General features: G+C 53.1%; 1 protein-coding gene across 2 annotated transcripts in view; it reads right to left on the reverse strand.

Moving 5' to 3' along the window:
- The window catches only part of hmbsb (hydroxymethylbilane synthase, b), a 31,491-nt gene that overhangs the window by 4,919 nt on the left and 13,702 nt on the right, over nt 1-12,870 (reverse strand). For both annotated transcript variants that reach the window (XM_038778690.1, XM_038778689.1), the window contains exons 6-13: nt 11,370-11,447; nt 10,068-10,145; nt 9,851-9,926; nt 5,783-5,896; nt 4,947-4,985; nt 2,757-2,876; nt 711-764; nt 535-621 (exon numbers count right to left, since the gene is read on the reverse strand). In XM_038778690.1, coding sequence (XP_038634618.1) covers nt 535-621; nt 711-764; nt 2,757-2,876; nt 4,947-4,985; nt 5,783-5,896; nt 9,851-9,926; nt 10,068-10,145; nt 11,370-11,447 — 646 coding nt within the window. The remainder of the gene's footprint in view (nt 1-534; nt 622-710; nt 765-2,756; nt 2,877-4,946; nt 4,986-5,782; nt 5,897-9,850; nt 9,927-10,067; nt 10,146-11,369; nt 11,448-12,870) is intronic.

Genomic DNA, 12,870 nt, shown 5'->3' on the forward strand with positions numbered 1-12,870 from the left:
TCAAAGAAAAATCTTCATTTCCGTAGTGTCGACCGTGACCTCAGGACCACTCTCTCTTGCGATCGAGTTTTTCCACTACCCAAGTACTTATAGAATCATAGAATTTACAGTGCAGAAGGAGGCCATTCGGCCCATCAAGCCTGCACCAGCCATGGAAATAGCAGCCTACTTAAGCCCACACCTCCACCTCAGCCCCGTAACCCAGTAAACCCGCCTAATGTTTTGGACACTAAGGGCAATTTAACATGGCCATTCCACCTAGCCTGCACATCTTTGGACTGTGAGAACCTGGAGGAAACCCACGCAGACACGGGGAGAAAGTGCAGACTCTGCACAGACAGTCACCCGAGGCTGGAATTGAACCCGGGTCCTTGGAGCTGTGAAGCAACTGTGCTAACCACTGTGTTGTATTCTGTTGGAATGAGGAAACACAGCAGGTTTTGTACCCAGCAAGTCTCTAGCAACAAGATAAATGAGAAGAGAATCTGATTTTCGATGGAAATTGGCCCATGTCCACCTGGATTGTGGATGTACCTGGGTTTGAGTCGATACACTTGTTTGCATAGTATCTTTCAAGCTGTCAGATCCATCGAGACTGAACACGGCTCCTGTGAGGTATAGCTACAAGTGAAAGATTCAGAAAATTAACATGTAAATGTGAAGAAACAAAAATGCAGAGAGGCCAGTGATAACATCAAAAGCAGCATTACCTGATTTTCCTTAATGACACTGTGAACAGCAACTGGCACACTGCAGCCTCCCTCCTAGAAAACACGGAAGACAGTCCGTGAAGTCGATTGGTTTTATTGTAACGTCCCACCTCTCAGCCATAACAGAATGGAGATTAGACCAATCATCGAGTGGGAGTCAGAGTTTTACAACAGAAAATGCCCCTTTGGCCCATCAAGTCTACCCTGCCCATCAAGCACCTATCTGTTCGAATCCCATTTCCAGCACTTGGCCGTAGCTTTGTCTGCTGTGGCATTTTAAGTGCTCATTACAATAATCATCTAAAGTGAGAACAAACACAAAAACGCTGAACCAGCCGAAAGTTTCCAGCTTCAATCCAAGCCTGTAGCTTTAGCTGATGTCTGGAAGCAGTCTCACAGCACAGGGTGCAAGGGCAGTGGGGAAATCAGCCGGTCTGCAGTGACTCACTACAATGTGAATAGACGGTGTGTGTTAACTAATACACCAGCCACCTCCCTCCACCCAATGGCCACCTCATCAGGGTCGGGGAACAAGCATCATGGTTCTGTTACTGCTCTGAGTACAAAGGACAGAGGTTCAAATCCCATTGAGACAGCATGAGAACGTAAATAGTTTTCAAAATCTGGAAGAGAAAGCAGGCAGTGAGAGTGAGCGTGAAGCTGCTGCATTGTTGTAAAATCCCAATTGGTTTCCTCATGTCCTTTCGGAAGGAATCCTGCCACCCTGACTTACTCCCTGGTCTATCAGACAACTCCAGGCCAACACCAATGTGCTTAACTCTGAAATGTCACTCAGTCATCACAAACCGCTACTGAAAGCAGTTCACAGGCTGCAACAGCTGGTCTGCCCCCATGGTGAGCACACAGCTATGGTATCGAGAGTCAGAGGATTAAACAAGAACGATTTACCTTCTGCTCAGCCCAACAACAAATACTGCCAAACGCTGCAAATACAGAGAGGTTAGCATTTTGGTGCAAGGGCTGTGATATGTTAACTTGCACTACTTCCCAGAACCAGAATAGGATTTCCCTTGTCCTCACTGTCCATCCCACCAACCTCCAGTCAGGTTTATCAAAGCATCAGGACACTTCTTCCAGGTGAAGCAGTGATTTACTTTCGCTTCTTTCAATCTAGTCTATTGTATTCACTGCTCGTAACGCATTCAGCCTTTCGAGTCTGTTCCACCATTCATCATGATCATGGCTGATCATCCAACTCAACAGCTTTCCCCGTATCCTCTGATCCTCTTCGCCCTCAGTGCTTCTTGAAACAATACAATGTTTTGGACTCAACCACTTCCTGTGGGAACGAATTCCACAGGACGACCACTCTCTGAGTGAAGAGATTTCTCCTCATCAGTCCTAAATGGTCTACCCCGTATCCTCAGACTGTGACCAAAGGGTCTGGGTCCACTCCCTCCTCCATTATCCTGGCTAAGACCGTGAACACTCCCGCCCAGAACCTTCCCAATTTTTCACAACCCCAAAACATGGGGTTCGCTGGCCCTCGCCCACACTCATCTGCTACCCCCCGAAAGAACCCACTCATTCTGGCCCGAGTCATATGACCCTGTGCACCACCTTAAACTGTATCAGGCTCATCCTTGCACAAGAGGAGGTCCCGTTTAGCCTTTGCAGTGCCTCACTCCATACTCCCCAATTGATCTCCATTCCCAACTCCGCTTCCCATTTCTCCTTGATCTTCACCACCCGCTCCTCCCTTCTTTTAGCAACAGCAGAAAACCAACAACATTTCTACTTCTCATCAGTTGTGAAGTCATGTGGACTTGAAACGTAAACTTTAATTTTTCCTGCACCGATGCTGCCAGACCTGCTGATTTTTAGCATGTTGTTTTTATTATGTTAGTCGGTCTCTCTTTCAGGTGTTGACCGACTTCCAGAAAGTTTTGAGCATTTTATGATTTGATATCCAATCACCACTAACAGCCCTATCGACAGCTAAACGTACAGCCCAACTTGGCAGGTTCCAAAGCTGGAAGCTGCTCATTTGCAGGAAATTATTGATGAATTGATTTTTAATTGTACCAGGTGCTTCATGAAGGCACGCTCAGCAATGCAGCGCAGGACTGTTCCTGTGTCGTTCAGAGTAGATACCATGTCCAGTACAGTAGTGTCATTCACTCTCACTTCTACACCCAGGGCACCCTGAAACCAAATAGCAACACATTAAACAAGTATTAAAACTGCACATACACAATCCAGGCAAATAGATTTCACATCTGTAATATCCACCACAATACAGTAGTCCCCCGTTATACCGCGCTCCGCAATATACGGCGATATACGGCGGGGGGGCTTATGGACCCCAACTGTCAGCTTCCCTCTCCGGATCAAAGTGAGCCGGCCGCTGAAGTTGACACTGCCGGCTGATTGGAGGGAGATTCAGTGAGAGAGGAGCCGCTCACACAGCGTCCGGAAGTGGATAGTGCAGAGCTACAGCTGCCTCACTCCTGCACAGCAGACAGGTTCTTTAAACCGGTGGCGGTCAGAACATATTTTTGAAAGGCAATCCTTTCCTCCAGTTTGGTGAAACCCACCAGAGTTCCTGGTAAGTTTCTGTGGATTTCCCTCTGGAATAACTCCCAGCCTCATTCTGTGGCAATCAGAGAGCTTGTTTTAATTAGATCCACGATGGGGGTTTTAAATTTATTTAAAAATCTATGCTAGCGCTTCCCATTGTGAGTCTACGGGGGTCTGACCTCTCCCCCCGCCCCCCGTAGACTCACAATGGGAAGCGCTAGCATAGATTTTAAAATAAATTTAAAACCCCCATCGTGGATATCCGCGGCTCGGATGCAACGCGGGTGGCTGTCTTGGACCCCAACACCCGCGTTATAACGGGGGACTACTGTAGAACCATAGAAATTAGACACTCAACAATAAGAGAATCAGGGACTTCCGATTGCGGCTATGCGGAGCTAAGCCGCACGTTCGGCAGCTCCCGCTTTAATAGGACTTGTGGGCTCTTTTGAGGGCCCCAAACGGCGCTGATTCGACGATTCTCGGTGGATAAAGGGGTCTGGAGCAAAACCCCCCGGGATTTATGGTGCGGACTCGGAGTGGGGCGAGGAGAAAAACGGCAGCAGCTCCCCTGGAAAAGCGGGGGAAGGTGGACAAAATGGCGGCCGGTGGAGCCCCTGAGGAGTGGAGGCAGTGGGCTGAGGAGCAGCAGGCGGCCCTTCTGCGCTATTTCACGGAGCTGAAAGGGGAGTTGTTGAAATCCGTGAAGGTGACGACTAGTAAGCTGCTGGAGACCCAGACAACCCAGGGTGCAGCGATACTTGAGTTGCAGCAGCAGGCCTCTGAGCGCGAGGAGGAGGTTTCGGCCCTCGTGGGGAAGGTGGAGATACACGGGGCGCTTCATAAAAAGTGGCAAGATCGGTTCGAGGAGATGGAGCTTCGGTCACGGAGGAAGAACCTGCGGATCCTGGGCCTCGAGGAGGGGCTGGAGGGGTCGGACCTGCCGGCCTATGTGGCCGTGATGCTGAACTCGCTGGTGGGGGCAGGGATCCTTCCATTTGCCCCTGGAGCTGGAGGGGGCCCACAGAGTCCTGGCCAGGCGGCCTAAGGTGAATGAACCCCCGCGGGCGGTGCTGGTGCGGTTCCATCGGTTCAGTGACCGGGAGTGTGTGCTGCGATGGGCCAAGAAGGTGAGGAGTAGCAAGTGGGAGAATTCGGTAGTGAGGATCTACCAGGACTGGAGTGCGGAGGTGGCTAAGCGGAGAGCCGGGTTCAACTGGACGAAGGCGGTGCTCCACGGAAAGCAGGTGAAGTTCGGCATGCTGCCGCCTGCGGGTCACCTACAAGGGCCGGCATCACTACTTTGAGTCCCCGGAGGAAGCGTGGGCCTTTGTGCAGGCTGAAAAGTTGGACTCCAACTAGAGATAGGTGGATTGGCCACGCTAAATTGCCCCTTAATTGGAAAAAATAATTGGGTACTCTAAATTTATTTTAAAAAAGGGATGAGCAATGATCTGGTTTTACCGACAACAGCAACATCCCAGGAATGACTAACAGCCTGGTTTTTCTCTTCCCAGGTACAGGTTAAGTTGCTGTGTATAATCCAGCATTCTGGACTCTAGACTCGAATTACCCGCCATGATGTGTACAGGTAGATGATGGGAGTTTGTGTCATGGCTGCGGGGCGTGTGTTATGGGACATAACCATCATCTTCAATCACCAATTGTGCAGCAGTGTGGTAGAATTTACTTTACCTGGCCCACAGCATACATACAATCTTCAGGCTCTAGAATCTGCAAGAAAAAGAGATTATTGCAGTTTTGTGCCAAAGGAGCAATTTAACAGTATCTCATTTGTCAGTATCCCACTAAACAGAAAATGAAACACTAATAACAGAAACAGCTCAGCAATATCTCTGCACACTGCAAGCATTGCTCCAGAATCAGAACCAGACCTCCAACTGTCAAGAATTAGAAAGGCTAACATTCTGAGGAAGCTCTCCTTACACAGCATAGGTCTGTGTGGAAAGAATTGGCTGCTCATTAGGGTGACTCCATTCAAGAACCCAAACCAGAACTAAACCTTGTAATTCACCCATTGGAAGCATCTCGCAGTTTCCTGAATGATTTCACTGCTCTATTGAGATTCTGGATCAGGCCTCAATGTGTCTGCACGCAGAATCTCAGCAGATCCATCTGAATTTACAGTTTAGTAGCATGCACCCCTTGCCTGTGATGAAGTGATGCTTGGTTACTGTTTATAAACTTGTACTTCCTCTTAGTGTGCTTCAGACTGGGGAGATACCCTGGCTCCAGAGGAGATGGACTTGTGCATTAGAGTGAATACTATCCACGATGCTACAGATAAAGCCACTGGCCCGAGAAGCTGGAAAGAAGTTAACATATCCAAAGAATAATATGCTATTTCTGTTTCTCTCTCCACTGAAGCTGCCAGACCTGCTGAGTATTTACCGCACCTACCGTTTCTCATCAACATTATTTTGCTTTTATTAACAAATCAAGCTCGATGATTACCAGCAGCTTTATCAGGCTTTCTGAGGTTACAAAATGCAGGTTATTAAAAGCCATACCTGACTGATTCGATTCTCCCATCCCATTCTTCGCAGGCCAGCTGCAGCCAATACAATAGCACTGTAATCACCTTTCTCATCAAGTTTCTTTAGCCTCGTGTTCAAATTGCCTCGCTGTGATTAAAATTGTTAAAGAAACAGATGGGGACCAGTAATAAAATACAATTATATTGGGGTCGTCCTCCTGACACAGTCCAATCAGCAACACAAATGCCAGCACAACCTCGCTTCAAACCCCGGGCGCGATTCTCTGATCGCGGGACAGAGTGTCCGCGCCGTCGTGCTCCGGCGCAAAACTGGCGCGGGCAGTAGCGATTCTGTCCCCAGGGCGCTGGAGCGGTTCACGCTGCTCCAGCCTAACTTCCTGGCGCACGCGCAGTGGCGACACGCTGACCCGCGCACGCGCAGTGGCGACACGCTGACCCGCGCACGCGCAGTGGCGACACTCTGACCCACGCACGCGCAGTGGCGACCCGCTGACCCGCGCAGTGGCGACCCGCTGACCCGCGCAGTGGCGACCCGCTGACCCGCGCAGTGGCGACACGCTGACCCGCGCACGCGCAGTGGCGACACGCTGACCCGCGCAGTGGCGACACGCTGACCCGCGCACGCGCAGTGGCGACACGCTGACCCGCGCACGCGCAGTGGCGACACGCTGACCCGCGCAGTGGCGACACGCTGACCCGCGCAGTGGCGACACGCTGACCCGCGCAGTGGCGACACGCTGACCCGCGCAGTGGCGACACGCTGACCCGCGCAGTGGCGACACGCTGACCCCGCGCAGTGGCGACACGCTGACCCGCGCAGTGGCGACACGCTGACCCGCGCACGCGCAGTGGCGACACGCTGACCCGCGCAGTGGCGACCCGCTGACCCGCGCACGCGCAGTGGCGACACGCTGACCCGCGCAGTGGCGACCCGCTGACCCGCGCACGCGCAGTGGCGACACGCTGACCCGCGCAGTGGCAACCCGCTGACCCGCGCACGCGCAGTGGCGACACGCTGACCCGCGCAGTGGCAACACGCTGACCCGCGCACGCGCAGTGGCGACACGCTGACCCGCGCAGTGGCGACACGCTGACCCGCGCACGCGCAGTGGCGACACGCTGACCCGCGCACGCGCAGTGGCGACACGCTGACCCGCGCACGCGCAGTGGCGACACGCTGACCCGCGCACACGCAGTGGCGACACGCTGACCCGCGCAGTGGCGACCCGCTGACCCGCTGACCCGCGCACGCGCAGTGGCAACACGCCGACCTGCGCACGCGCAGTGGCGACACGCTGACCCGCGCACGCGCAGTGGCGACCCGCTGACCCGCGCAGTGGCGACACGCTGACCCGCGCACGCGCAGTGGCGACCCGCTGACCCGCGCACGCGCAGTGGCAACACGCTGACCCGCGCACGCGCAGTGGCGACACGCTGACCCGCGCAGTGGCGACCCGCTGACCCGCGCAGTGGCCTTACTGAATGCTCCAGACCCAACACAACATGGTGTGGATGTTCTGGGGCCGGACGCACAACAAAGTAGGCCCGGGGGGTGGGGAGGGGGGAGAAGAGGCTGGCCTGCCGACTTGTGGGCCCCGATCACAGGCCAGACCCCATCGGAGGCCAAACGTGCCGCCGCAAATCCCGCCAATTCTCCGCACCTCGCCGTCAGGTCGGCGTGGCGTGGTTGCGGCAATTCTCCGGCTAGGCGCGGGGCTGGGAGAATCGCGCCCCCAAGCTTTCACAATTCATCACCTTTAACAAACACCAGCTAGCATTATCAGCCACAAAAGATAGAACATTTGCTTCAAGAAACAACTTTCCTTGGCTGTGGTATTAAACAGGAACACAGTCGTATTTATTCTCAGGACCATCTCCACATTATTACTAATATATCAACTGGGACCCACTCTAAACATGGTCAACATTCAAGAAAATTAGAGTAGCACGGTGATGCAGTGGTTAGCACTGCTACCTCACGGCGCCGAGGTCCCAGGTTCAATCCTGGCTCTGAGTGACTGTGTGTGACTCGCCCCCACAACCCAAAGATGTGGTTAGGTGGATTGGCCACGCTAAATTGCCCCTTAACGGGAAAAAAATGAATTGGACACTAAATTAATTTTTTTTTAAAAGGTAGCCATGGTGTGGAGATGCCGGCATTGGACTGGGGTGAGCACAGTAAGAATCGCGGGACAGAGTGTCCGCACTGTCGTGTTTCGCGTCGGCTCGAAATGGGTGCCAGCAGGGCGCTGGAGTGATTCATGCCGCTCCAGCCTAACTTCCTGGCGCATGCAGTGGAGACGCGCCCACACAGTCAGGTGATTCACCCGAGGAAGGAGCAGTGCTTCGAAAGCTAGTGATTCGAAACAAACCTGTTGGGACTTTAACCTGGTGTAACACTTCTTACTTTAAAAAAAAAAGGAAAGCGAAGACTTAGAAGTGACTGGATAGAGCTCTTTGAAATGGTGAATGGGTTGGGTCAGTGGAGATGGAGAAAGCGTGTTTCGGAGAATGGTGAATGGGTTGGGTCAGTGGAGATGGAGAAAGCGTGTTTCGGAGAATGGTGAATGGGTTGGGACATACGAACATACAAACTAGGAGCAGAAATGGCCACTCGGCCCCTCGAGCCTGCTCTTCCATTCGATAAGATCATGGCTGGTCTAATTGCAACTTCAACCCCACATGCCTGCCTACCCCCGATAACCTTTCACCCCCTTGTTAATCAAGAATCTATCTTGCTCTTCCTTAAGAATATTCAAAGAGGGGGCGGCACAGTGGTTAGCACTGCTGCCTCACGGTGCCGAGGTCCGATCCCGGCTCTGGGTCACTGTCCGTGTGGAGTTTGCACATTCTCCCCGTGTTTTTGTGGGTTTCACCCCCACAACCCAAAGATGTGCAGGGTAGGTGGATTGGCCACGCAAAATTGCCCCTTAATTGGAAAAAATGAATTGGGTACTCTAAATCTATAAAAAACAAAACAAAAAAAAAGAATATTCAAAGACTCTCTTCCCCAAAAGGCTGTGGAAGCAGAGTTCCTGAGATTCACGACCCTCAGAATAAAATTCTCATCTCCGTCTTAAATAAGCGACCCCAAATTCTAGATTCTCCCACAAGAGGAAACATCCTGTCACATCCACCCTGTCAATACCCCTCATGATCTTTAAGATTTAATCAAATACCTCTTATCTTCTAAATTCTAGAGAATACAAACGTAATCTTCCATCCTTGCCAAATAAGTCACCTGCCCATTCATAGAATTCCGAGTGCAAAAGGAGGCCATTTGGCCCATCGAGACAGCACCGACCCTCTAAAAGAGCACCCTACCTAGGCCCACACCCCCACCCTATCGCTGTAACGCAGTAACTCCACCTAACCTATTAGACACTAACGGGCAACTTAGCATGGCCAATCCACCTAACCTGCAGATCTTTGGATTGTGGGAGGAAACGGAGCACCCGGAGGAAATCCATGCAGAGACAGGGAGAATCGCCACAGTCACCCAAGGCTAGAATTGAACCCGTGCACCGGGAGCTGTGAGGGAGCAGTGCTGAGCACTGTCATCCTATTAACCTGGCATTGGTCTTGTAAACAGGACAGCAGAGAGAGAAAGCTCCTGAGAGACAGAGAGAGAAAGCTTCTGTTTCTGAGAGAATTCAATAGGGAAATAACGAGAAATTAATGATGCAAATAGTTTAGGTGTTTGCAAAAGGAAACTAAAGGGGAGGGGGTTTCTCTTTGTTTTTGGTTGAATATCTGTTTTTTGCCAACGACGGGCGTTAATGTATTGTTTCTCTTTTGTATTTACGGCGGAGGTGGGGGGGTTCTGTTTTTTTTTGTTCTTAGAATTTTCTGTTATTGTTTTCTTTTTTGTGAAAATGTGAAAATTTGAATAAAAATTATTTAAAAAAAATATATATATCCTCAATAACCTAACCTTGTCATTTGAAAAATAAAAATGTAAAGTGCATGTGGATAGGACAGAGGAAGAGGGCTATGCTGAGTTTTCAGAAATCTGACGCAGGGACTATTGCTTTCTCTGATCACACCTGCGTGAGTGGCTTTGAGGACAATAAAAGGATACAATATCCTTGAACTCCAGGTGAGGAAATCTCCTTCTCAACTGTGCCGCTCGGCGCAAGGAACTCGTTCCCACTACACTGGAAAAGGATGAGAAACAGGTGAGAATACTGCAGAAAAAAACACCTTCCTGGATTTAAAAGAAATTAACACTCCAACATTTCATTCTGACAGCACCATCTCTCTACAGATGAAAGCAAGTAGCTGTACCAATGCCTTACCTCCTCTCTGGTAGTGTTTCCAGGGATTTTCCAGCATGACTCGGGTGCAGAACAACAGCATCAAAGGGAATTTCACGTCTGTAACAAGACAACTGTGATTATAATTCAGAGCTCACCTCTGAATATAGCCTGCTGTTTACATGCAATGAAATCAGTAATTGTACTACTTGGGGAACATTCCCAATCAGGTTTGGGAGAGGGGCAGCAAATGGGAACACGTCCACATAGAATTGTGAAGGGGGAGTGGGCAATTATTAAATGTTGATCCCTGAAAGTTGCCACCCAGGTTGATAGGGTTGTGAAGAAGGCCTATGGTGTGTTGGCCTTTATTGGTAGAGGGATTGAGTTCCGGAGCCATGAGGTCATGTTGCATTTGTACAAAACTCTAGTACGGCCGCATTTGGAGTATTGGGTACAGTTCTGGTCGCCTCATTATAGGAAGGACGTGGAAGCTTTGGAACGGGTGCAGAGGAGATTTACCAGGATGTTGCCTGGTATGGAGGGAAAATCTTATGAGGAAAGGCTGATGGACTTGAGGTTGTTTTCGTTAGAGAGAAGGTTAAGAGGTGACTTAATAGAGGCATACAAAATGATCAGAGGGTTAGATAGGGCGGACAGCGAGAGCCTTCTCCCGCGGATGGAGGTGGCTAGCACGAGGGGACATAGCCTTAAATTGAGGGGTAATAGATATAGGACAGAGGTCAGAGGTGGTTTTATTACGCAAAGAGTGGTGAGGCCGTGGAATGCCCTACCTGCAACAGTAGTGAACTCGCCAACGTTGAGGGCATTAAAAAATTTATTGGATAAGCATATGGATGATAAGGGCATAGTGCAGGTTAGATGGCCTTTAGTTTTTTTCCATGTCGGTGCAACATCGAGGGCCGAAGGGCCTGTACTGCGCTGTATCGTTCTATGTTCTATGTTGTAAAGATGCCCAAACTGCTTTTGCATCATTACAGCAAACGTATAAACTAGAGGTCATGTATCCTCCACACACAGATACAGAATAAGGTTCCCTCCACAATGTCCCCACCAAACACTCCCAGGACAGGTACAGCACAGGGTTAGATACAGAGTAAAGCTCCCTCTACACTGTCCCCATCAAACACCCCCAGGACAGGTACAGCACGGGGTTAGATACAGAGTAAAGCTCCCTCTACACTGTCCCCATCAAACACTCCCAGGACAGGTACAGCTCGGGGTTAGATACAGAGTAAAGCCAAACCGGAATTTGGGTGCTGGCTGCATTGAATAATTTTAATTGTACCGAAAGATGAAGATTTTTAACCTGATAACACTCACTTGCAGATGGCTCCAATTGTAAATCCTGGGGGGAGTGTAGTTGGCAGGTCCTTCAGAGAGTGAACTACCAGGTCAACTCTGCATCAAAAGAGCAGGCGAGGTGTTAGTAGAGAAGATAACATGACAGAATGAATGACATTCCCAACAAAGAATGCAATCCTTTTCCCAGGCTAATAGGGTAACACACCAAGGTTGAAAAAGAATGATGGGAGGTAAACTAGGAGTTATCTTCCCTCCCACTCTGAACACTCGAATGCATAATCCAGGCGGACATTCCAGAGCAGCACTGAGGGGGGGGGGTTTGAGAAAATGGTGACGAGTTAAACTGTAGAACGGCTGTAGTCCATTGGGGGAGGTGCTGCCTTCAATTTAATTTTTAGCGCACTGTGCTAAATCAGCCCCGATAATAATAGCTCATTGTCACAAGTAGACTTCAATGAAATTACTGTGAAAAGCCCCTAGTCGCCACATTCCGGCACCTGTTTGGGAGGTCGGTATGGGAATTGAACCCGCACTGCTGGCATTGTTCTGCATCACAAGCCAGTTGTTTAGCACAGTCCCGCCCGACGCTGCCCGGGAGCCCCGCCCGACGCTGCCCGGGAGCCCCGCCCGACGCTGCCCGGGAGCCCCGCCCGACGCTGCCCGGGAGCCCCGCCCGACGCTGCCCGGGAGCCCCGCCCGACGCTGCCCGGGAGCCCCGCCCGACGCTGCCCCGGAGCCCCGCCCGACGCTGCCCCGGAGCCCCGCCCGACGCTGCCCCCGGAGCCCCGCCCGATGCTGCCCCGGAGCCCCGCCCGACGCTGCCCCGGAGCCCCGCCCGACGCTGCCCCGGAGCCCCGCCCGACGCTGCCCCGGAGCCCCGCCCGACGCTGCCCCGGAGCCCCGCCCGACGCTGCCCCGGAGCCCCGCCCGACGCTGCCCCGGAGCCCCGCCCGACGCTGCCCCGGAGCCCCGCCCGACGCTGCCCCGGAGCCCCGCCCGACGCTGCCCGGGAGCCCCGCCCGACGCTGCCCGGGAGCCCCGCCCGACGCTGCCCGGGAGCCCCGCCCGACGCTGCCCGGGAGCCCCGCCCGACGCTGCCCGGGAGCCCCGCCCGACGCTGCCCCGGAGCCCCGCCCGACGCTGCCCCGGAGCCCCGCCCGACGCTGCCCCGGAGCCCCGCCCGACGCTGCCCCGGAGCCCCGCCCGACGCTGCCCCGGAGCCCCGCCCGACGCTGCCCCGGAGCCCCGCCCGACGCTGCCCCGGAGCCCCGCCCGACGCTGCCCCGGAGCCCGCCCGTCGCTGCCCCGGAGCCCCGCCCGACGCTGCCCCGGAGCCCCGCCCGACGCTGCCCCCGCGCCCCGCCCGACGCTGCCCCGGAGCCCCGCCCGACGCTGCCCCGGAGCCCCGCCCGACGCTGCCCCGGAGCCCCGCCCGACGCTGCCCCGGAGCCCCGCCCGACGCTGCCCCGGAGCCCCGCCCGACGCTGCCCGGAGCCCCGCCCGACGGCCCGGAGCCCCG

This window comes from Scyliorhinus canicula, chromosome 19, assembly GCF_902713615.1.
Source record: "Scyliorhinus canicula chromosome 19, sScyCan1.1, whole genome shotgun sequence".
NCBI classification, from domain to species: Eukaryota; Metazoa; Chordata; class Chondrichthyes; order Carcharhiniformes; family Scyliorhinidae; genus Scyliorhinus; species Scyliorhinus canicula.